General features: G+C 38.2%; 2 protein-coding genes across 3 annotated transcripts in view; one reads left to right on the top strand and one right to left on the bottom strand.

Moving 5' to 3' along the window:
• The window catches only part of PAWR (pro-apoptotic WT1 regulator), a 103,224-nt gene that overhangs the window by 28,100 nt on the left and 48,536 nt on the right, over positions 1-26,588 (top strand). The window lies entirely within an intron of this gene.
• Positions 3,546-5,077, bottom strand: LOC129010081 (mesoderm-specific transcript homolog protein-like). The gene has a single exon (XM_054443819.2). The coding sequence runs from the start codon at positions 4,961-4,963 to the stop codon at positions 3,956-3,958; it is 1,008 nt and encodes a 335-aa protein (XP_054299794.1). The 5' UTR covers positions 4,964-5,077; the 3' UTR covers positions 3,546-3,955.

Raw genomic sequence — 26,588 nt, 5'->3', positions numbered from 1 at the left:
AGCCTTTGTGTAAATGGGCTTTATGTGATTTGGTTTAAACCTTTGTGCATTTCTTAGTCTGGAATCCATAAAGAGCTTGGGCTTCTGCTTTTTTGTCTTTATGTATGAGTGATACTTTTGCCTTGTAGAAGGAAGCGAGCTGAACTAAATTCTAGGTCAGCTTGGCAGTGTGGTCCATTATTGAAGTGTCTAGAACTAGAATGTGAATGGAAGCAAGAGATTAATAATTGCACGATATCTAGATTTCCTCATACAGTAAATACAGTAGAAAGTCACAGGCAAAGAACTAAAAGACTGGACTTTTCTGGAGCTAGATGATTCTGAGCAGTTACCTAACTTCTCTGATCCTTGATTATTTTGTTGTTAGAATACATCAAAGCCTATTCCCAGGGTGGTTGTTAGGATTAAACAAGATGTTATCAGTAAAAACTGTTTTGTCAAATGTGAACTACAAATGATTTATATTACTGTTTCCTGTCCTGAAAGTTCTGGATCTTTTAAGCATTAGTATGCTTTTTTTTTTTTTTGAGAGACGTCCCAGTATGTTGCCCAGGCTGGCCTTGAACTTGTGGGTTCAAGTGAACCTCCTACCTCAGCCTCTGAAGTAGCTGCGACCACAGGCACATGCCACTGTGCTTGGCTAAATGCTACTATGCTTATTGACTGAGATTTTTCTGTCATTTAGGTAATATGTCCTGAATTTCAAGTTGAAATAGAGCTTTTTGAAAATACTATCTTTTGGCATGAGAATCTTTTTTATCATTTATTAAAGTGGCAACATTTAGATTATTGTTTGAGATTTTTTATTTATTTTTACTTTTTATTGCTTTTCCATTTTACTTTCTGAATATGATTAAGCAGCTGTAACCCTACTATATTATAATTCCCTGAACTCTGTAGTCTCCCCTGCTTAGTGTGTGGCCCCAGCTGATCATATTACCATTTACCGATGACACATAGACTTTTCATGGATGCGTATTGAAATAAGTGTTTGTGAGGATAAGGGGAACATGGTGTAGGGAGAGGGCTTTGGTCTAATGTATGTAATAATGTCTTTAAAATGAATCAAACTTTGAAGATTTCCTAGTTTTGTTTTTTTAAGTGTAAAATGTTACTAACTTAAAATTTTTGAGTAAGAAAACTATCTTCTTATGGCTTAAAACATTATCTTAAATGTAATAAATTAATTTCTTAAGAAAAGAGTGACATGTCCATGATAAAATTTCAAGTGGTGCAGACAGCCATTGTTGTTATTTCTTAAGTATCCTTCTGGAGATATTTTCTGTTTTTACCAAGAAATATGTGTGGATATCCCCAGAGATTTTTTCTTTCAAGGTTGTTAATGGCATAATGGATTTGAAATCTTTTGTTTGTAAGCTAAAAGTTTAAAATTTAAGTTTTTAAGGACAGATTGTAGAAATATTATGGCTAAAAGTTTACTAAAATGTAAGTTCTTTTTTTTTTTGAGACAGAGTCTCGCTTCTTTGCCCAGGCTGGAGTGCAATGGCGCTATCGTAGCTCACTGCAACCTCCACCTCCTGGGTTCAAGCAGTTCCCCTGCCTCAGCCTCCCCAGTAGCTGGGATTACAGGCTAATTTTTGTATTTTTATTAGAGATGGGGTTTCACCCTGTTGGCCAGGCTGGTCTCGAACTCCTGACCTCAAGTGATACACCCACCTCGGCCTCCCAAAGTGCTGGTATTGCAGGTGTGAGTCATTGTGCCCAGCCAAAATTGTATGCTCTTAAGGACAGATTTTTTTCTTAGCTGTATAGATTTAATCTTTACGTTCTGTAGTCTATGTCTATATGATTACATACTTAAAAAAAAAAAATACAGTGGCTGGCCGCAATGGCTCTCGCCTGTAATCCCAGCACTTTGGGAGGCTGAGGCAGGTGGATCAGCTCAGTTCAGGAGTTCGAGACCATCCTGACCAATATGGTGAAACCCTGTCTCTAGTAAAATTACAAAAATTAGCTGGGCTTGGTGGCATGCACCTGTAGTCCCAGCTACTCAGGAGGCTGAGGCAGGAGAATCACTTGAACCTGGGAGGCAGAGGTTGCAGTGAGCCAAGATTGTGCCACTGCACTCCAGCCTGGGCAACAGAGCGAGACTCCATCTCAAAAAAAAAAAAAAAAAAAAAAGTACAATGAAATGTTTTTTAGCCATCTTGCTAGATATTATCAAGTCTGGAGTTTAGGGAAGAGGTCTTTAGAGGTAATGATGTGAACCTAGTCAGTTTGTCTGTGGCAGTGGTTCTCAAACTTTAGTGCATAACATCATTTAGAAGGCTTCTTATAACACACTTCTCTCAGTATAACCTCTTAGCACTTCTGTTTGTTTCTATTCGTCATCTTGAATTGTCCTGGGATACTTAATTCCTTTCATTCTCTGCCTCATAACGTTTTCAGTTTATTGGTGAAGGAGGACATGCCTGTCAGTGCCACTATGAAGTTGCCCTAGGAAAAAGGATTTTATCTGTGCTGTTACCTGTTTCCCTCATTTCATTTTCCTTGGCTACTCTTGACTGGAATAAATTTGTAAGAGACTTTAGACAGTTCACTGTAGCTGATTGGAAAGCTCCAAGTACTATTAACATTTATAACCGACAATGTCTGGTATGTTTGCTCACCGCTTTTTAATGGCTAGTTTTATCTGCAAAACTGTTAATATGGGCCTGGCACTAACCATAGTGAGAGAGTGTATTGTTCTCAGCATTTTCTTTTTTTTTTGTCACAATTCATTTTTATTAATAGAAAATAAACACTTATTCCAGTTTCAAAGTTGTTATACTTGAGTTGCTAACTTAAAAAAATGAATTTTAAATCATCACTTAATAATCCTGCTTTGACTAAGACAATGAAATGTGGCTTTAAAAAAAAAAGTATTCAGCACTATTTGTTCATAGGTCTTTCAGAGTTTGTTCTTAAAGTTTTGGGAACTTTCCAGTCTGTAAAGTACAGGAATTACTGAGCTACATTGGAAAGCCTCTCTGGGACAGGCAATGGGGAGTTAAGCAGTCATCATAAAGGAATCAGTGTACATTCAGCATGGTGACTAGGACTACACAACAATCCCTTCCCCTCTACAGTAGCTCAAGAGAGACGTGCTTTTAACCACTGAGGTATAAGGAGTCTCAGACTGTTATTTGCGGTTAGAATTGGTCTTCCCAGCTAATAACAGTACATCTCTGGCACAGATGCTATTGGTCCTTAATGTCTTGTGATTTTAGGAAATAGTTTGGATTTAGTTCAATTTATTCAGAAATCAAACATGTTTAATTAGCTTCACTACTCTGGCAGAGTAAGGGTATGCTGGTTTGGTATCTTTATAAAATATATATAATGTATAGGTAAATCATAGTCTTAAATCATACCTAAAATACTATGTCATTTAAACCAATATCTATTTTAACAAAATGTTTATAACTAAAAACAGCTGATGAAACACTAAATCCAAAGGTATGACAAAGAGGACTCAGCTCTGTGTTGCTTAAGGAACTTTTAAAAGGCATGTGCCCATAACATCATTCAAGGAGAGGGAAGGAGGCCCCCTTCTCCTCCTTACTATAGAATTCCTGTTGGGGGTGGGCCAGAAATTAGCACTTCTAAATATTTCAGAGAAGTCCAAAGTGTTAAAAAAGTCTTTTTGCAAAAGAACGTCTTTCTGCATCAGTGAATAGTAATGCTCATCAGAATTTCCTAATAGCACAAAAACAAAGCCAAGTCTATACATTTGATCAGATGTCAAAGTAATGGGAGGTGGACTATTATGTCAGCCTTAGTCAGAGCTCCTGCTGGCTTCTTCCTATACACTGTTCACCAATTTGAGTAAAGTGGACTTTGTGAGAGAATAATGTTTGATGGCCAGGACCTCTTTTGGGCATTTCTTCCTAAGTGGAATACGCAACAGATAAGGGAGTAGGGGAGGTAATACAGGGAAGCTACTCTTTCCAGCTTAGAAGGAGTTGATGAAGCCCATATATGCATTCAAGAAGCCCATGGGATCCTCTAGCTGTGGATAGTGGCTAATGTGGTCATCCAGAATTGACACTGTGGACCGCGGCAGCGTTTTCCTGTACAGCTCCAAAAACTCTGGATAGGGATTTACAGGATCCAATGGCCCATAGATAAAATGAATGGGGATAGTTACAGAGGCAAGAGCTCCCACCCAGCGCCTTCTGAACTTCTTCCTCTGATTGATGTACTGTAAGAGACTGTCAGTGACTAAGTTCCCGTTATTGTTGCGGATCCCTGCCCACATGTCCCACAGCTCACTCTCAGAGGGCCGAGTATACGGCCCAAAGACTGGGGTGAGACCTCGAGAGAATACAAAGAAGTTCATTAGTTGTGTGAGGATAGGTGACAGCACACCTCCATCTTTGAGTAGCTTTTGGAGAAGGAGTGGACGGTGAGTCTCAGGAAAGATACCTCCATTTGACAGACAGAGACTCTTTATGGTAAGCCGACCAGATCGATTCTGCTTGTACCTGTAGAGAAGCTCATGCGCAACAATATCTCCATAGTCATGAGAAAGAAGGTTGATCCTGCGATTCTGGAGCCCCAGATGCCGCAAAAGCGCTTCCACGATGCTGGCCTGCTCAAATATGGAATAGTGATGTGGTCTCGGTTTGTCACTGAAGCCAAAGCCTAAGAAGTCGAGGGCAATCACCCGATGAAACCTCAAGGTCAGACCTTCCCAAATCTTGTACCAATCGTAGCTGGATGTTGGAAAACAGAGTAAAAGCACAACTATCTCTGGACTTCCAACCACTCCCACAGAGTCTTGGTAGAAGATACGCAGTCCCTTGTAAGTGAAAAACTTGCCTGAAGAGTTCCATGAGTGAAGGGCAGGGGAGAGCTGAGGGGCTGGGATGTGCAGGTACGCAGCAAGCAGGGGCACGGCCAGCAGCCCCACCTGGACCCACCACTCCCTCATCCTGCGGAGGCGATCTCGGCGCACCATGGCCGCGTTATCCCATGCCGCCCGCCGCAGCGTTGCAGAGCACCGGGCGCCGCGGAGCCCGCAGCCGTGCAGGGCTGGCCGGCAGCGGGGGCGCAGCCCGCAGCCCACAGCCCGCGCAGGGCGGCGCCGCGCCGGGCAGCTACAGCCACTCCGGCGTGCGCTGTGGCACTCAGCATTTTCTTTTTACTATTATTTCCTGCAGCCTTGTCTAATATAATAGTTACTTAAGAAGAGTAAATCTTTTTTTCCATGTCTTTACTTCCTTCCCCACCACCTTTAATCTCCCTTCTTTTGGACAAAAACTACTTTTGGGGAGTCTGTAGTCTTTTAAATCCAAATATTTCCTTTAAATATGAGAAGAGAAAAAAAATTAAACAGAATGGGCAACAGACAAAATATTTTCCAAATACCACAAAATAATTTTTAAAAACTTGATGTTCTGTTTTTATCATTGATAGGGTTTTGAATTAATGTGAACTCTCAATCTACTATAGTTTATTTTCCTCTTTAGTTGTATAAGAATACAATAAATAATCTGAATAACTGTAGATAGAAATGTGTATAGTTGTAAAATGAGATTTGCCATGGAAAAATTTTATTAACACTTTAGCCTTATTTAGGGGTTGCTTGGTGCAGACAGTATATGCTAATGGGCTTTCTCTAGTCATATATTACTTCTGTACAAATGGAGAATTGGCTGCTAACATGAGGAGGCCAGAGGCGGTGTTTTTAATGACAAGAACAAATAAAGCCTATTTATGTTAAAGTATATGATTAGATTTGGACTTCTATGTTTACTCGTTTCCCAATGTCTAAAATGCCCCTGCCAAAATACATTACAGGGATTTTTTTTTTTTAGCTTGAATTTAGATTTTTTTTTTTGAGACTGAGTCTCGCTCTGTCGCCCAGGCTGGAGTGCAGTGGCGCCATCTTGGCTCACTGCAACCTCCACCTCCCGCGATCAAGCGATTCTCCTGCCTCAGCCTCCCAAGTAGCTGGGACTACAGGCACCAGCCACCACACCTGGCTCATTTTTTGTACTTTTAGTAGAGACGGGGTTTCACCGTGTTAGCCAGGATGGTCTTGAACTCCTGACTTTGTGATCCGCCCGCCTCGGCCTCCCAAAGTGTTGGGATAATAGGCGTGAGCTGCTGTGCCCGGCCAGATGTGGTTTTTTTGTTTTGTTTTGTTTTGTTTTTTAGTGTGCTAAGAGGCCAGGAGCAGTGGCTCATGACTGTAATCCCAACACTTTGAGAGGCTGAGGTGGGTGGATCATTTGAGGTCACGAGTTCAAGACCAGCCTGGCCAACATGGTGAAATCCCATCACTACTAAAAATACAAAAATTAGCCGGGCGTGGCGGGTGCCTGTAATCCCAGCTACTGAAGAGGCTGAGGCAGGAGAATCGCTTGAATTTGGGCGGTGGAGGTTGCAGTGAGCCGAGATCACGCCACTGCACTCCAGCCTTACAGATTCACTCCAACTGAATCCGTAAACTTAAACAATTAAACAGCTATTTTATTGTATTATTTATTTTGAAGGATGAATATTCTCTTGAAATTTTAGTGTTATATAATATAAATCTGCATTTGTTTTGGAGATTGTTCACTACATTTAACTTACTGATTAAATTCTTATGTGTACTGATGATGTGCATCTGTATGTAAACATAAGTTTTTATTCAAACACAAGGCAAAAAAATCTTGTTTCTCTGCTTGGTTGTCCGATAAGAGGAACACAAATAACCCTATTACTCACTAAAAAAGAAAAACTGGAGGAATTTCAAGTATTTAGTTTCTTATTAAATTCAGATGGGATGATAGACCTCTAAGTTGAACTTTTCCTTATCCTTAATGAGTTTTATGCATTAATAACTCTTAGCTTGATTCTGGCCTAATTTCTTTTAAAGACTCTTTAAGGACAATTAATTATTGTTTATATTGAATATAACGTATTAGGAGGGTGCCAATGCCAGGTGCAAAGATCTGTTGGCATGTAGGATTCCTGTGTTTTTCTTAACTATCAAATCTGAAATAAAAATTCCTCTAGATTTCTTAGTCTTTCTAGGTAAAGTGACACAAATTTTTGGATATGAGACTGCCTTGGTGCTCTTTCTTCCTGCACCGTGATGCCCACCTCATAGTCTTTCAGTCATATGCACTTTGGACATTTTAAGGCCTTATCTTGTTTGACATTATGGATCTTTCATATTTTCTCCTTGAGAGAAAAATTTTTCCCCCTTTGCTTCAATGATGCCATACTCCTCAGATTTCTCCTCCAATTCTTTGGACATTCCTTCATAATCTCTTTGTTTTATTACTTCCTTAAATGTTGGTACTGTTTATGGTCCTATTCGAGTCCTCCTTCAGAACCTTTTTTTTTTTTTTTTTTTTTTGAGACGGAGTCTCGATGGAGTCTTGCTCTGTCGCCCAGGCAGGAGTGCAGTGGTGCGATCTCGGCTCACTGCAAGCTCCACCTCCCGGGTTCACACCATTCTCCTGCCTCATCCTCCCGAGTCGCTGGGACTACAGGCGCCCGCCACCACGCCCGGCTAATTTTTTTGTGTGTTTTTAGTAGAGACGGGGTTTCACCGTGTTAGCCAGGATGGTCTCGATCTCCTGACCTTGTGATCTGCCCGCCTCGGCCTCCCGAAGTGCTGGGATTACAGGCGTGAGCCACCGCGCCCGGCCCTCCTTCAGAATCTGTATAGGATTTCTCAGCAATCTCAACCCACCCCCTTAACTTAGTTACTATATGTATCCTGATAGTTTTTTTTTTTTTTTTTTAATATATTGAAGTATAGGTGACATACAGTAAACTGCATTTTTTTGCAGTGTGCAATTCAACAAGTTTTGGCACATGAAACCACCACAGTCAAGGTATTGAATGAACAATCTATCACCCCCACAAGTTTACCCGTGTTCCTTTGTAATCCTTTCCCCAGCCCAAGGCAACTGTTGATCTGCTTTCTGTCACAATAGAGTACTTTGAATTTTCTAGAATTTTATATAAATGGAAGCATACATTATAGACTCTTTTTTTCCCTAAAATCTAGCTTCATTGAGCACACTTGTTTTGAGATTCATTCATGTTGCCTCTTCTCGGCTTTGTTTAGGTTTATTCCTTCAACCTTTCAGATGACTCTCCCCAGCCTTGGAATATTTCCTCATGTGCGTAATATGCTGTTCAATACTTAGATTACAGAGAGATCGCTGCTGTTTTTTTTCCTCTTCAGAACTCTGACCTGAAAACTAGCTACCTTGGCATTCCTGGACTCCCATTTCCATCTTTTCAATTCAGGGAGAGTGCTGGTCTCTGCCCAGGTTCTGTCTCACTAAGCTGCAGTAATTGTAGAGCTCACCTGGTTTGTTTTCTGTCTCTCAGGGTCATTGTTTTGTGCTGCCTTATGTTCAGTCTCTGAAAACTATTATTTTGTATATTTGATCTATTTTTTGTTGTTATTTCAGGGATGGTGGTAAATCTGGTCCCAATTATTCCAACTTGGCCAGAACTGGATGTCATTGTTGAGTTTACTAATCTATATTTCCAGTCCATATTTTCCTCTTGAGCTTGAGACCTGTGTGCTAGTCTGCCTATTGGACATTTTCTGCTTTTTTCTAAAACATCATAATTTTCTCCTGCTAAACCTTCTTGTTCTTGTATTCCTAACTTGTGAGTAGTAGCACCATCTACCTAGTTTTTCCAAGTTATTGCCACGAATGTTCTGAATTGACATATGTCTTCCATATTTCCCCGCCTCACCCCCGTGTTACGCAACCATTCACCATATGTTGTCAATTTTAGTTCTAGATATTGCTCAGATACATCTACTTCTCTCCCATTCTCATTACTACCACACTAGTTCAGGCTACCAATATCAACCAGTTGAATCACTATAGTAGATCCTAATTAATTTATCTGCCTCTAGTCTATTCTTTATCCTGCAGTTAGAACTGGTTTTCAAAACACAAATCTGTTCATACAATTTTCTGTTTTCTTTAGGAGAAGTCCAAAATATATTTAAGGTGGTTTACAGCATTCTTCATGTTTTGGTCTTTGCTCTCTCTTCCCTTTCTGTCTTACCTCTCAAATATTCTATCCTTCATATTCTTGGAAGGATACCTTGATACCTCAGATGTGATATGCTTTCCTTCATCTTCAGATCTTGAGATTTACTACCCTTTGCCTGAAGGAGTTCTATCCCACATTTGCTTATCTCTATTAGATATCACTCTGGAAATCTTTCTTGATCGCGGCTCTGGGTTAGATACCTTCTATCAGCACTCTATTTTAATTGCTTATTCGTCTCTTTCACATATTTTACACTATATGCCCCACAAGGGTAGGAATTTTATGTCATATTTTTGTATTGACTTTGTCTAAAACAGTTTATGACACATATGTTAATATTCTGAATTGGAGGCAGTAATCATACTTGACTATAGAGAAAGATGCGCTGAGGGCAAAAGCTTGAAGTCTTTTTAACAACCTGTTTCTAAATTTACGGACCACAAGGGCAGAGGCAGAGTTGCTCCATTTCAGAATATTGTTGGAAATGTAGTATCTGAGGCTTAATACAGACTTCCTGAAATCCAAATCTGCATTTAAAGGTTGGGAAGGCATGCTCTAAGTTTATTGGTTATCCTTTTTAGCTACATGTTAAAATCACCTGGGGAACTGATGCCCAGTATTTAATCCTTTGGTGTAGGTAGGTCCTGGGCACTGACATTTTGGTAAAGCTAGTGCCTAGGGAATTCCAAGGAGAGCCAGGAATAAGAACCTGTGTTTTAGTTTGAAGTCCTCTCTCTTTTTAGTCTGGAATTTGAGAAATTGTCATTTCATATTTAGATTTTGAGCTGCTTTCACACATTCTTTGTAAAGCCTAAATGTTTGGAGAGTGGAGGCCTGGAGCTAATTGGGTCTGTCAGGTTGGCAGCTGTGGTCCCTATAGACCAGTACTCCTCAGACTTTAATATGCATACGAATCACCTGAGGCTCTTGTTAAGATGCAGATTTTGTTTAAAGAGACTGGGATTTGTTTAAAGGCCTGACATTCTATTCTTAACAAGCCTCCAGGCAATGCATTAGAAAACTAGTAGAAATGCTACACCTAAGCAAATTTATACTTTCTCTTATTTCCTTAACTTTTCCTGTAGAGTACCACAGCAATACCTAGCAGCTTAGCAAGCTGAAAGAATTCCTTCAATTCCTTGATTGTTATTGAACAGGTAAAGAATAAAGGGCATTTAACTGCTGGCAATCCCCAGTACCCAAGTGGTAACTCCCTCTGGTGTGGTGATATGGTTTGGCTCTGTGTCCCCAACCAAATCTCATTTCGAATTGTAATCACCATGTTTAGAGGGAGGGAAGTGAATAGGATTATGGGGATGGTTTCTTCCATGTTGTTCTCGTGATAGTGAATTCTCGCGAGATCTGATGGTTTTATAAATGGTAGTTTTCTATATGCTCACACTCTCCTGCCATCTTTTGAAGAAGGTGCCTGCTTCGCCTTCCGCCATGATTGTAAGTTTCCTGAGGCCTCCTCAGCCATGTGGAACTGTGAGTCAATTAAACCTCTTACTTATAATTACCCAGCTATTATAAACTGGGCAGTTCTTTGTAGCAGTGTGAAAACGGACTAATACAGGTGGTAAGTATCTACGAGAACTAGGCTTTATGAACAGCTTCCCATGTGAAGAAGGGAAGCCAGCTCTCCCAGAGCTTTGGTGGTTTGATTTATGGGAAGGAGCATCGCATTGCTTTTGGACAGGGTACAAAAAAAAGCTGTCTTTTGAACCAGTGTGTTAGAAATGATGCAAAGCTTTGTATTTATATGGAAACACATCCCTCTCTGTTTTAAAATTTATTGATCACATGTACTGCCTCATTGTTACTATTTTTAGTCACTATAACCATTAGATTGACAAGTCCATGTCTCCCCTAACTCCCCCACACTTTGCTGGTGCTTTGAATAGTATTGTACTTAAAATAAATCTTAAATGCAGTCATTTAAAATTTAATCATTTGATGTAACCAAACATAAAGCTAATTGGTTTTTCCCTGTCTGTTAAGGACCATCACTTCATTTTTGTTAACCTTTTTATCTTCCTCTCTCATGTTTACAGCAGCTGTTTTAACATGTTTTATAACTTTAAACTGATCTGACAATTTGGCTATTATAGGAAGATTTTATATCATTCAGACACAGTAGTACCTCCAACTGGGCTTGATTTTTCTGTGATTTACTTCAGTACAAATAAGGATGCTATAAATAAGTTTGAGTTCCTAGGCTTCAACTAAAAGTTTCAGGATTAAATGAATTCCTGTTGTCTGCAGTTAAAATAGTTTGTCTAACATTTTTCTAAAAAAAGAATTTGAATTTGAAATACAAATAAAATGAGGAGGTGAATTCTTAAAAAATAATCACTGAGGCCAGGTGTGGTGGCTCACGCCTGTAATCCCAGTACTTTGGGAGGCCGAGGCGGGCGGATCACCTGAGGTTGGGAGTTCGAGACAAACCTGACCAACATGGAGAAACCCCATCTCTACTGAAAGTACAAAATTAGCCTGGTGTGGTGGCGCATGCCTATAATCCCAGCTACTCAGAAGGCTGAGGCAGGAGAATCGCTTGAACCTGGGCAGTGGAGGTTGCAGTGAGCTGACATCGTGCCATTGTACTCCAGCCTGGGCAACAAGAGTGAAACTCTGCCTCAAAACAAACAAACAAAACACTGCAAACTTTCAATGAAAAATATTTAAGAAAATTGAAATTGCAGCAATTTAAAAACATATCCTGCTTTTCAGTAGAAAGCTTCCATTTTTTAAAAGTAGATGAGGTAAGAGTTTTAAAATGAATTGAAACAGGATTTTTTGGGCTGGGTGCAGTGGCTCACGCCTGTAATCCCAGTACTTTGGGAAGCCGAGGCGGGTGGATCACCTGGGGTCAGGAGTTCGAGACCAGCCTAGCCAACATGGTGAAACCCTGTCTCTACTGAAAATACAAAAATTAGCTGAGTGTGGTGGTATAATCTCAGCTACTTGGAAGGCTGAGGCAGGAGAATTGCTGGAACCTGGGAGGTGGAGGTTGCAGTGAGCTGAGATCATGCCATTGCACTCCAGCCCAGGCAACAACAGCGTGACTCTGTCTCAAAAACAAACAAACCAACAAACAAAAAAAACAGGATTTCTTACAGTTGGAATATTTACTTTATTTTTTTTAACTCCAAGTAGAAATGTGATTTCAAATACTTTGTTGTTGTAGACAGATAAAGTTATGACCATAAATACGTAGAAAACTCCATTTTTAATTGAATTGAAGTTCTATATTATTTTGTTACTTTACTGGTGATGGAGAACATAAATGTAAACTCATGATACAACATTTTAAATTCAGAAAAGAACTCTTTGTCAAATCCTAAATCCAATTCTTTGCTTATAAGCCAGGTTTCACTCCCTCACAAATTAATTTAAATCCTCCCAGGAATGCACAGTGTCCCTGCCAAAGGTTTTCACATGGTGATTGATGAAAAGATTTGCTGAAGAATATGCATTCTTTTTAAATACATTTTAGGAGCAGTTTAATATAGAGGTTGGAAAATGAAATAAATTCATGATGCTCCATATTTTGATCGTGTTTTATGATTGAACTTTTTCCAAAGAGCTTTTGAAAAGACACATTCCCTTCAGAATTACAAATCTGAAGCTTCTTCACAATAAAGCTTTAAAAGTGACTTGTATTGAAAGCTTTTCTTTAATCTGCTCACATCCGCATATTTATCAGGTTGTGGTCCGTATTGCAGGGTATATTTAGCCAATGAGTATCTTTGTATTACTTGGTAAATTAAATATTTAAATTCCACTAATGCTGTTGAAAGGTTTTTAGGGTCATTGCAGTTGTAAACTTAATTGCTTTCATCTTTTCTTTCCTTTTTTATTAATGTGGTAATATATACGTATATAATATAAAACTTAGCATCGAACCATTTTAAGTGTAGAGTTCAGTGGCATTAAGTATATTTACATTGTTTTGTAACCATCACCATTATCCATCTCCAGAACTTTTTCATCTTTCCAAACTGAAACTACATGTCTAGTAAACAATAATTCCTAATTTCTCACCCCCGTCTGGCCAACCACCATTCTACTTTGTCTATATTAATTTGACTACTCTAGGTACTTTGTAGAAGGGAGATCATACATATTTGTCCTCTTGTGAATGGCTTATTTCCTCTAGCATAATGTCTTCAAAGGTACATCTATATTACAGCATGTGTCAGAATTTCCTTTTTAAGGTTGAATAGTATTCCATTATGTGTATCTAACACTTCATTCATTGGTAGCTTGGTAGATACTGGCTTGCTTCTTTTTCTTTCATGGAATAGATTTAAAATACTGATTGTACCGTTGCCTTCTATCGGCCTACAAATGGTTTAGAAATCTACTACAGAAGAGACCAAGGAATTTAAGCATCGAAATTCCCACCTGGCCCCGCCCCCCCAGCCCCCGCCATTTTTTTGTGAGCCCAGGTTGGCTCTGAACTCTGAGGCTCGAGCAGTCCTCCCCACTCAGCCTCCAGATAATTACAGGCATGAGCTACCAGGCCTGGCTCATCTTCTTTGATTTTTCTTAATGTCACTTGAGTCTTTTGTGGCCCATACTAGATAGGGGAATAGCCTGATCATCTGGCCAGATCTAAACTGAAATACCTAATGAGGCAGCTGTATTTGGAGAGACTGAGCTGAGATATGGAAGATGAAGATCTGGTATTGAGGATTCAGGCTTGTAAGGGAAAGCTTCAAACGCAAATTATGCACCCTAATTTTTTTAAACTGATTCTTCTGGTTATAATTTACTTTTTTTGGAGATTGCATTTATTTACACTGATTTGCTAGGCGTTTGTATTTCTTTTCTGAATTGCCTTTTCATCTTGGTGTATTTTTTTGTTCAGTCACTTAGAATAAAAATTCAAGTGTGAAGAAAGAAAAATACTTTAAAGTTTAGAAATGTAACCTTTTGCTTTATTTTAGAAATTTTTATTTATGTGATTATGCATTTCCTAGATACTAGTTCTTTCTGTTCAAGGCCATTTACTCCAGTACCCAAGTGGATTTCTTGATTGCAGATTTATTACTATAGGATGTATTTGTGTAGAATTATTTCTTCCTATTATACTGGCCTTATTCACACTTCTGTGCTTTAATACAATGAAAAATTGTTTTGACATTGAAGTTCTGTATTGATATTATTCCCTTAAGGCACTTGTATGGTAACTTGCAAATTGAACATTTGAAAAATCAAAATGAAAGCACGCAGTATAAAGGTCTGCCTTTGAAGGATAATGGCATGCATGTAGGGTACTGTTAAAAAGAAGATTGACTACATTAGCAGCACAGGGATTTCAGCACAGGGATCAGCAAATTAGTGATTGTAGGCCAAGTCCGGCCCACTGCCTGTCTTTGTAAGTACTTTTTTTTTTTTTTTTTTTTTTTTTAACCTTTGAGCTCTGTTGGACTTGAGTAAGTAAAGTTTTACTGGAACACAGCCACACCTGTTCATATATTGTCTGTGACCAATAAATTTTGGTCTACAACAACAGAGACCTTATGGTCCACAAAGCCTATAATATTTACTATCTGTTCTTTACAGAGAAAACATTTGCCAACTTCTGGTTTAGTAGATCAAAGATCCTTTGATGTATTTTAGTAAGTTTTGCCCAATATACTGAGATGTTTATATGGGATATGAATCCTCACGTACAGTCCTTTGGCAATATACAGATGAGTCTGAAGGTCCAATATTTGAGCATGCACCCATTGGGAATAAAAAACCCAAAATTTAATAACTAGCAGTTTTGTTGATAACAAGGTACAGTGTCAATGTAGCGCGTAGCTTTCCTTTGCAACTCAGCAGATATTACAAGAATTCTAACAAAATTTGCTTAAAATGTGTCATAAAATGAAATGTTTTAAATATACTTTAATTGTGAAGTAGCCAATACATTATAGATCTAACCTCATTGTTTTAAATGGTTGCACATTACATTATCTTATGGATATGCAAATTTAACTCAGGGGTTCTCAAACCCTGGGCTGCAGACCCTACTAGGCTATACAGCAGGAGGTGAGTGGCCGGCAAACATTACGGCCTGAGCACCGCGTCCTATCAGATCAGCAGTGGCATTAGATTCTCATAGGAGCACAAACCCTATTGTGAACTGTGCATGTGAGGGATCTAGGTTGCATGCTCTTTATGAGAATCTTAACTAATGACTGATGATCTGAGGTAGAACAGTTTCATCCCAAAACCTCCCCCCTGCTACAGCCCAGTCCATGGAAAAATTGTCTTTCATGAAACCAGTCCCTGTTGTCAGAAAGGTTGAGGACTGCTGATTTAACTATTTCCTTATTTATTTATTTGATACTAGGTCTTACCCTGTCACCAGGCTGGAGTCCCTTGGCGCGATCATAGCTCACTGCAGCCTCAAACTCCTGGGCTCAAACCATCCTCCCACCTCAGCCTCCCAAGCAGTTGGGACTACAAGTGCACACCACTATGCCTGGCTATATTTTTAAAAATTTTTTATAGAGACAGTGTTTTGCTATGTTGCCTGGGCTGGTCTTGTACTCCTGGCTTCAAGCAATCCTTCTGCGTTGGCCTCTCAAGGTGCTGGGATTACAAGCATGAGCCACTGAGACTAGCTCTATTTCCTTATTGATGGGTATTCAGACTCTCCAACTTTTTAATATGACAGTGCTATAATAAATATCCTAACATACATGTATTATATGTTATATATATCCTTGACATATATATGTTTTTGTATCTATTGACCTATTGTATATTATATATAATATATAATAAATGTCTTTAACATAAAGAAAAAGCTTCCCTTTGTAATATCCAAACTAGACTAACATCTGAGCCTGTTGACTATTTCAGTTAAATCTAACCTCTTCATATGGACTCAGAAATACGGTAAAAAGGAAAACATGTTTATGATGCTTCAAAGTATTAGTTCAATCCTTGAGTTTTATGTGAAGGAGTAATTGAGATAATATGGCCGCCCTTTGCCCTATGTAGCAAGGAGACTTAAAATTAAGATCGTGATTGGCTTCCAGTTAAGGAATCACAGTGTTCAGCTAGAGCCAGTGGTATTTACCAACTGAGTCTGTGAAAACATTCCTTTTTACCCTCAGATGCTCACTCAGCTTTCTGTTTTCCAAGTGACATTATTATAGCCTTTAGTAGTCAGAGAAATTAAAAGCACATTTTAAAAGCATGAATAGCAGAGTCTCCCTACAGTTTTCACAAAATTACTACTTTTTATGATATTCCAAGTGTAGGAGGATTTCTAAAAACTTAGAGAAGTTAAGTTTAATTGCTAAACGACCTTTTAGGGTTTTTTTTTTTTCCTAGCCCCTGTTAGAGCCATCCTGTTACCCAGGATGGAGTGCAAAGGCAGAGTCATGGCTCATTGCAGCTTTGACTTCCTGGGCTCAAGTGACCCTCCCACCTCCGCCTCCCTGGTAGCTGGGACTACAGACATGTGCCACCATGCCCAACTAATTTTTTAATTTTTTTTAATTAATTTATTTATTTGTAGAAACAGGGTCTCATTATGTTGCCCAGGTTGGTCTTGAACTCTTTTGCTCAAGCGATCCTCCCGCCTTGGCCTCCCAAAGCATTACTGCGCACAGTCCCTTTTATGCAAATGATACACATTATAGAAGTTTAAAGCATATATCCAAATGTGTGTGTGTGGTTGTTGTTTTTTGGATTGCTCAATAACTTCTGACTTTGTTTAATTGAAAAGTGGAAATGTGGCCACTTAAGTTTTGGGTATGACTCTTCATTTACCGAACCAGCAATGTAATTAAGTCTTCAGCTAGGATAAGAGGAACGTTATGAATCCGTCCTGTCAAATTTCTGGGCACAGTACCTTCTTGGAATGCTAAATGCACCAAATCTAATTTATTGACCATCTCTTAACCCACCAGTCTGCAGTCATCTTTAGTCATTTTATTTACTTTATAGATTTTATAAAGATTTTGAGGTTAGGAATGTTAGAACAGGGGTCGCCATTCCCTGGTCCTTGGCCTGTTACAAACAGCAGGAGGCCACACAGCAGGAGGTGAGCCACTGAAAAGCAAGTTAACATTACTGCCTGAGTTCTGCCTCCTGTCAGATCAGCGGGGGCATTAGATTCTCAAAGGAGTGTGAACCTTATTGTGAACTGTGCATGTGAGAGATCTAGGTTGCATGCTCTTTATGAGAATCTAATAGCTGATGATCTGAGGTAGAACAGTTTCATCCTGAAACCATCCCCCTGCCCCTGTCTTGTCTTCCACAGCACCAGTGCCTGGTACCAAAAAGATTGGGGACTGCTGTGTTAGAAAACTATATTGGGAATTTAATTTTGATACTTAGTTGGTTATCAAAGGGATTTTTGCCTTTATGTTATACTTTTTTTCATCTTCAACTTTCCCTTCCCCAGAACTGGTGCTACAAGTAAATTATCTAACTTGAATCTTAGAGTTTTAATCTGTAAAAGGCAGATATGCATAAAGACTACTTATTTTGATGACCTAACTCTGCCTAGCATGTAGTAGAAGTTCAAACAAAATGGTAATTCTGTCAGTATAGCTGCTAGTTATCCTCCTTTCTGTCTTATCTAATTGCTTTCTTGTTTCTTCATCTTGTCTATTAACTGTTTTTAGAACTTTAAACTTGCAATAGCTTCAGTAATTAATTTTACCTGATGTTAATTCCTATCTTGGGAAAATTTCCCTGAAAAAGCATGTCTGTGGTCAACCTGTCTTACTTGAGTTGTAAATCCCAAAAAACTTGCCCCAATTTCAAAAAGTTAAACTTTGTATCCAATAACATTCGTATCAATTTTTTAAAGTTTCTAGAATCACATTTAAAAGAATTATAGTTTAACTTTAAATTAAAGTTTAACTTTACCACCAAATTTAGTAATTATCTCTGCAGTAGTATGCCAGAAAGTTTAGACATTCACATACTACTGCCATTTCTTTCCTTTTCTTTCTTTTTTTTTTGAAATGGAGTCTTGCTCTGTCATCAGGCTGGAATGCAGTGGCACGATCTTGGCTCACTGCAACCTCTGCCTCCTGGTTTCAAGCGATTCTTCTGCCTCAGCCTCCCGAGTAGCTGAGACTACAGGTGCATGCCACCACGCCCAGCTAATTTTTGTATTTTAGTAAAGATGGGGTTTCACCATGTTGGCCAGGATGGTCTCTATCTCTTGACCTCGTGATCCTCCCGCCTCAGCCTCCCAAAGTGCTGGGATTACAGGTGTGAGCCACCGCGCCCGGCCAAAATGCCTGTTAATATTTATTTGATAGTTTACAAACTTTGCCTTGCCTAAGCAATAATATCTGTGAAGTTACAGGTTCTATATACTAGCTATATAGATTTTTAATGTATATTAAAGTAACTACATAAACCATTTTGTTTATGTACTACCTAATTGTATTGAATTATCTATTTACTGCTTCAAGCATCTCTTAAAAGATCATTTAACCTCTGAATATAATTCTCTTTCTCCTTTTTTCTCTTTCTATATAAAACTTGACCACAATTAAGTCTTTTTCTTTGATAGTGAAATATGGGTTTTTGGTGGACAGGAATCATTATAAAGATTTGTTGTATACAGTAAATCTGATAAATATGAACATATGGAAATATTTATTACACTTTTTTCGTTTTAATATTTGGAGACACGTGTTGGGGAAGGGGACTGGAAATGCCAGTATTTTGTATGTAGACTTTCACTCCTTATTTCTCAAATGGTTTGTTCTTTACCTCTACTCTTGACTATTACTGATGTCTCAGAGTGAGACATGTCTTTAGTTCAATATCTACAGAGAACAAACCATCTCCATGGGGATGGAATAGTTGCCTGACTGAGGTGGCATACGGGGCAGGAGTGTCCTTAGTACTACTACTACAGCTTTTTCTTAATCAACTGAATTTAAGATTCACTAACTTCCTGCAGACTTTCGTCATTTCTCCAGCTTTCCCCCATCCCTTCCCCTTGCCTTTAGGAGCTTCTCATTGAAGCATTTAAAATTTTGGATTTTTGGATTAGGGATGCTCAATCAATATAATGTAAATATTACTAACTCTGAAAAAAACCCAAATCTTCAAGTATTTCAGATAAGGGAGACTGCACCTGTGTTAATATAAAAATAATTCTTTTAAAAATGGTTGAAGATAATGAGGCTCAGGAGATGGAGGGACATGCCTAAAGTTACATGGTGACAGAACCTGATTCCAAAACACATGTTCTTAATTGTGAATCCTGGGCATTATCTACTAAAAGCTGTTGCTTCTTTGAATTGCTATAATCAAATCACAGTGAGCTGGCCCAATGGGCCTTCAGATTATACAATGAAACACTATAGTTAGGAGCTAATTAATAGCTCTGAAAGTATTTTTGGAAATGTTCGTATAATATTAATAATGTTATCATTGATAGGGTAATGTTACCAAGATCTCTGTTAATTTATGAGTTTTAGACGTATAACACTGGAAGTTTTTCCTAAGTCCTGCTAAAGGAAGATGACTTTGTACAGGCCCAGATGAGAACAGAGGAGCATTTCTCCCTGGAGAGAGTTGCAGAGAAACTGGACTCCTTAGGCCACAGCTGGATTTCAGTTAATTAGCCCTCAGATGTTTGTAAATAGAGTATACTAGCCCTTACACAGCACTAATGGCCTTTGGGTAATAATATAAGCTAGTCAGTTAATGTTTCACTAAGTTTAATGACAGGTCCAGTGTCATTTCAGTTTCTGCCCATACGCTGCAAAAGTTCCCAAACTTCCTCTGTTCATCACACTCTTAGTGGGCCAGTAATCTTTTCATGATGTCCTTAGATCTAAAGAAATACCAGATAGTTTTATTTTCTTAGTAGTTTGGTCCAAACAATGTAAGTATTTATGTCCTAATAACTTAGTAGCCATTTGAATAAATAACATGAATTCTTTGAAGAAATATTTTTACTTCATTCTTAAGTAACCAGCATTTCTAATGGGATGTGTGCATCTCTTGGACACTGTACAACTTCTTAAAACTTGGAATCAGATTAGAAGCTCTACCCTCATTTCCTATTCCACATTTTTTTTTTTTTTTTTTTTTTGTGGTGGGGGTGGAGGGAGCATGATTCTTCTTTCTTTTTTACATTACAGAGACTCAGTTTTGTAAAGATGTGATGCTATGGAAAGTATAATAGGATCTAATTTTGAAACTGTGGACTGTTGAGTTAGGGTTCATGCCGTATTCTACCTAAAATTACTTTGTTTCCCTCAGAAATTTAAAGTGTGTCTGAGGTGTCTGAGTTCACTGCACTTTGATGTGTTGTTTGGAAACTGTCTTAGGGTTACGACATGTAAATGCAAACCTGTTTAGAATCTAAGGGAATTTTAAAGCCTAGTTTCAGTTTAGACTTCAGGTAAAGTTGTGTTTTCTTTACCTTGGATTTTTAGTTTTACTTTATGTGAAAATGTTTTTGCTAACAAAAAAGCACAAAGCTTTCTATCTTTGCTCACAGATTTTTTTAAAAAACGAATCATTGACAGAAGTTTTTATTTAAAACTTTCTGAAGCACAGCACTCTTTACCGATTATTTGATAAAGGGAATAGGAAAACAACTGAGGTAGAGAGAAATGGAATGTTTGTCTTCTAGTGTCCTATTCAAATCTTCCACTTAGGTGACTGGCTCAACAGTAACATGTTTTGAACACTGAAGGGAGGTATGTAAATGAATACTTCATGGTTGTAATTGTTAGGCATATAATTTGATCCAAACTATGTAATGAGAAAGGCATATGATTATCATTCTTTAAAAGATGCTGCACAAGAGCATTTTTCAGTAAATGTCAAAATTGAGACAAAATTAACTTGTTTTATGTAGACATTTTGTTTTCTCTCTTTCTTATAAAAGTCTTGTTCTGTCCTGAAATGAGATCAAGAACTTTGGGTCCTTTTAAAATAAAGCAAAACCCAATGATACGGGGTTTTGGCAGTTTAAACAAATCTAAAATTTCAATTACAAAGAAGAGAAACCACATAATAAGCACATTTGTACTGAAGGAATGTTTTCCCTTCTAAACAACTGTTGTATGTTAATGTTTGATTTGACACATCTGAATCAATAGTGTTATTGTCTTACCATTTGCTTCATACTAACTTGTGTGAATTTATAGAGCAGCATGACACATAGTAGACCAAAATCCATGTTTGTTCATGTAGTAATTATTTAGTCCAATGTCAGTGAAATATTTTTTATTTTGTTAACATTCTAACCATTTACATATTATTTTATTTTTGCTATGTAAAATTTTGATATTCCCTGACAGCTGAAAAACAGCAGGTAAATGTTTGAGTATCTTTTTTCACGTAGCTGTAGCTTACTTTGCTTTTACTTTTCCCTTTGTAGATTAGAGCCACAAATATAAATAAACTGCAAATGAGCTGACTATTCAGTGGATGATTTCTGATTATCTAGGATTTAGAGTAGGTTTCTTATGTAAATGCTGTGTTTTATGAAGGCTTTTTGGTGGAGGAGGAACTTCTGTAAAAATTTCTTGTTGAAACATCAGAATTAGCTAGTTTCAAAAATTCTACTAGTGGACATTTTGGCAATTTTATATAGGCTTTGAAATGTCTTTCAAGTGTTGTCTTTGTACTTTTTAGCATTTAAATGCTCATTCACGGCAGGGGGTACCTGGACGTTTTGTTGAGAAGATTTTCTTGGTTTCTACTTTTATAAGCCGTGATAAGAAGTTTGTGTTGTACCTTAAATTTGTTATGTGTATTTTCATTACTTCTTTGACTATTAAGTATTTTGGTTCATATAATCTGCAGGGTGCCAGACTAAAGCAAGTAAAAGTTAAGGGTACTATATAAATTGGTAAATATCTAACTTAGTTTCCTCCTTCCTCCCTACCTTCTTTTCTTTCCTCCCTCTGATATTTATTAAGTAGCTACTATATGCCACACACATTGAAGACACTAGTGAGTCAAAGATAAACGGTGGTTCTTGTTACATAGTATAGAAAATAGTGTGCAAAAATTGCCTGAAAGCGAGATTTGCCTTTGTAATACGAAATGTGAATTGATTGGTATATAAGAATATAGCAGGAACCAAAAATAAGGACACTGTCTTAAGCCTTAAACAATTTAAAAGAATTCCTATTATAGTAATTAATTTTAGTCTCAAATGAAGAGCTGGTATGGTTTTGTTTTTTCTTTGAGTTGTTGATCCTAATGTAGAAATGACTTTACTGTTACCTCAACAGTAGCTTGCTGTTAACAGAAACGATGTTTTGCATTCCAGGTTCCAAATGTTTTATTTTTGGTTCCAATAAGATCAGCTATTATGTTATTTTGTTATTAATGGACTAAGTTTTGTCTCTCTCAAATTCATATGTTGAAACCCTAGCCCCCAATATGAACTGTATTTGGAGATTTGCAGATATGACCTCTAAGTAGGTAATTGAAGTTAGATGAGGCCTTAAGAGTGAGACTATAAGCCAGTATGACTGGTGTTCTTATTAGGAGAGGGAGAGAGAGACCAAGGATGCACACACACAGAAAAAAGGCCAAATGAGGATGCAGTGAGAAAGGTGACCATCTGCAAGCCAAGGAGGCAAGAGGAAAAATCAAACCTGCCAGCAGCTTGATCTTGGACTTCCAACCCCCAGAACTGTGAGAAAATGAACTTCTGTGATGTAACCCACCTGGTCTGTGGTATTTTTTAATGGCAGCAAAAGCAAACTATTTAGTAATACATCTGACCTATTGTAGGCATGTGCTTGATAAACCAATTTTTCTTGTTGTCCTAAAGTTCTCTACAACCACAATTCATACCTCAATCTTGGGCTGGTCTCAGGTCTTTGATTTCTTCCAAATACATAGATTCCCAGAAAGTATAATAGCTTTCAAGAAATACTAATTTTCTTGTACGTAGTCTTATCTATTAAGCAGCCATATACTGAAGGTATCTTTGGTAAGTGACTATAATCATTGATTTATTTATACTTTTATTCCCTTTTTATATACTAGTATATTTTAAATGATAATGTGTTACAGTTTGGCAGAGTTTCATTTCTCAGTGGCACATAAAATAATAGTATGTTTTCAATCAATGGCATCTTAGATTGAATGAAATACATTTTTTACATTATATCCCACCTCTCCAGGTCCCCTTGTAGCATCTCAAATATTTGTGATTCTTCAAAACAATCAGGAAAGGGGTTATTATGTAGCTTTCTTTAGTAAATCATATGACTTTTTTTTTTTTTTTTTTGAGACGGAGTCTCGCTCTATGGCCAGGCTGGAGTACAGTGGCGCGATCTCGGCTCACTGCAACCTCCGACTCCCTGGTCCACGTGATTCTCCTGCCTCAGCTTCCCAAGTAGCTGGGATTACAGGCACATGCCACTACGCCCAGCTAATTTTTGTATTTTTAGTAGAGACAGGGTTTCATCATGTTGGCCAGGATGGTCTCGATCTCCTGATCTCGTGATCCACCCACTTCGGCCTCCCATAGTGCTGGGATTACAGGCGTGAGCCACCGCGCCTGGCCAATCATATGACTTTCTTAATCCTGTTAATATTCTATAAAATATCTGCCATATTTGAGACCTTGTTTTGTATAACTAAAAATAGAGAATAAGCTAATTGTCATAAAACAGTAAATGTGGTCTCATGGTTAAGAGAATAGGCTCTTCGGACAGAATGTCTTGAGTTCATATCACAGCTCCATCACTTGTTAGCTGTGTAACTTTAAGCAAATGTTTAACTGCTTCCAAATCCATAAAGTAGGGATAAAAATAGTACCTATCTCATAGGGTTGTTGTGAAGGTTAAAAAAGTTTTGCTCTGAAAAGCTCTTAGAACAGTGGCTGTCACATAGGTGCTATGTAATTGTTAGCTGCTGTTGTGATTATTGTTCCTTTATTTGAGTTAATGAATAGTGTTTTTTCTTAAACATTTAAAAAAAATACCAATTGCCTTTCTGTATAAGCAACAAAACCTGAGAATTCAAGGTAAAAATAGAATTTAATCTTATCTAATGAAAGTTAAATTAAAATGAACCTAACATTTAATGATGAGTGTGTTGTATGGTAATTATATAAAATTAGGATTAAATTTTTAGTCCTCTGTTCATTTTCTTTAGTATGTAACCACCGCCAATGTAACAGAATATACAATTTAGTTATTTCCCTTAACTTCAAACTCTCAGATATACAGGCACATAACTCACAAGCTCTCATCCAAGATCCTTAGCCATGAAACTATTATAGGACATAGTTTCTTTAATATGTATCCCTGTGTTCCCAATTAATCAGTCTTCTCCTAAGTCCTTTCTCTTTTACATGCCAGGGATATGTGTATCCAGATTTTTATTTTTATTTTTTAAAGACAGGGTCTTGCTCTGGCACCCAGGCTGGAGTGCAGTAGCATGATCACGGCTCACTGCAGCCTCATCCTGGACTTCCAGGGCCCAAGTGATCCTCCTACCTCAGCCTCCCAAGTGGCTGGGACTACAGGCGCACACCACCACACCCAGCTAATTTTGGTATTTTTTATAGAGACAGAGTTTTGTCATGTTGCCTGGGCTGGTCTCAAACTCCTGAGCTCAAGGGATCACCTGCCTTGGCCTCCCAAAGTGCTGGGATTATAGGTGTGAGCCACTATGCCCAGCCTATTCAAAATATTAATCAGCTTGAGAAGACAGTCTTTCTTGGTCATAAAGGTTGAATTGCCTACTTGGGTTGCAGTATGATTGAAGGTCTGCAATAGAGGAATAAGTTAACAGCAAATAGGACTGAGTCCTTGAGTCTTGGGGCGGAGGGATGGGAGAGAAGTGGAAGATTTAGGACTAAGGGATTGCTAAGGAAGGAAAATAAGGAGGCTTTCTCTTTGTGGGCAGGGAGTAGACTCTGCTAAAATAGATTTATGGCCAGGCACGGTGGCTCACGCCTGAAATCCCAGCATGTTGGGAGGCTGAGGTGGGAGGATCACTTGAGGTCAGGAGTTCGACCAGCCTGGCTAACATAGAGAAACCTTGTCTCTACTAAAAATACAAAAATTAGCCAGGCGTGTTCTCAGGCACCTGTAATCCCGGCTACTCAGGAGGCTGAGGCAGGAGAATTACTTGAACCCAGGAGGTGGCGGTTGCACTTAGCTGAGATCACGCCACTGCACTCCAGCCTGGGCGATAGAGTGAGACTCCATCTCCAAAATAGAATAGAATAGAATAAAATCTCATTCATTTACTTGATATTCTTAAGTACTTACACAGTGTGTGCCAGCCACTGCTAATTGCCAGTTAACATACAAGGTAGTTTTAGTTTGTTTTATATAGACCTAAACTTTTAATTTTTAGTGAGAGGAAAAATTCTTGAAAATGAAGGTATGCATTATATAAATTTAAATTATTTTTAGAAGAATATATGGGTAAAGGGAGAGGACATGCATAGAAGTCTAGGGGACAAGGAAATTTAAACAAGAGTGTGAAGTTTCTTGAGAGGGGCCAATTGAGGCTGAAGATGAACTTTACAGACACTAAACCACAAACGTAGGTTCTACAGAGAATTTGGGCACAGAGCTTTGTGCTGTGCATGTGGAAACCTAGCCATAACTCTCCACATAATTTATACATTAAGTAAAATGTATTGACGTAAGTATTTTACTAGGAAAATATGTTTGCTGGGAGAAGCCAAGAAAATTTTAAAAGTGAATAATAAGAAAGAGAACTGGTATTACTAGATATTATTAACTTATAATGATAAAAATAATATGGCTTTTATGTAGATAAATTGGTGAAACAGTATTGAAAGCTAAAAATAGAGTGCGGTGGCTCACGCCTGTCACACCTATCCAGCACTTTGGGAGGCTGAGGCGGGCAGATCACGGGGTCAGGAGTTCGAGACCAGCCTGACCAACATGGTGAAACCCTGTCTCTACTAAAAATACAAAAATTAGCTATGCGTGGTGGCATGCGCCTGTAATCCCAGCTACTCAGGAGTCTGAGGCAGGAGAATCTCAATCCAGGAGGCGGAGGTTGCCGTGAGATGAGATCACACCACTGCACTCCAGCCTGGGCGACAGAGTAATACTCCATTTCAAAAAAAAAAAAAATACACACACACACACCAAATATAATGATTGCATTTTGACTTGATAGGCGATAGATCTAGAGTCCCTGGATATGAACCCTGAGTGGGGCTGAGGGAATGCTATACTCCAGTAGGAGCCATTATTCATACAATCCACTGCCATTGTTGCAATTCTGTATTCTGTGTACATAGTTGAAACAGTTGGCTATTATCAAAGTAGAAACCAGTAGAGTCCAACTTCACTACACAACAAATTAAATATCAGATTAGTTAAGTTGAAAATGAGATAGTGAAAATAGGAAAATATGTGCTGATTAGATCTTGGAGTGGGAAAAACTTTCTTTTATAGAACCACAGGGAGAAATTGCAAAAGGGAAATTAAACAGAATTAAAAGGTAAACTAGAAAAAGACATTAACAATATGTTGGACAAAGATTACTGTTCTTGTTATATACTGCTTTTAGAAGTACTAAGAAAT

Source organism: Pongo pygmaeus, chromosome 10, assembly GCF_028885625.2.
Source record: "Pongo pygmaeus isolate AG05252 chromosome 10, NHGRI_mPonPyg2-v2.0_pri, whole genome shotgun sequence".
Taxonomy (NCBI): Eukaryota; Metazoa; Chordata; class Mammalia; order Primates; family Hominidae; genus Pongo; species Pongo pygmaeus.
Note: the sequence above shows the minus strand (reverse complement) of the source record. Positions and strands in the feature narration are given on the sequence as shown.

Coding starts and splice junctions, on each gene's coding strand:
- LOC129010081 (XM_054443819.2), bottom strand. CDS start 4,963: ATGGTGCGCCGAGATCGCCTCCGCAGGATGAGGGAGTGGTGGGTCCAG.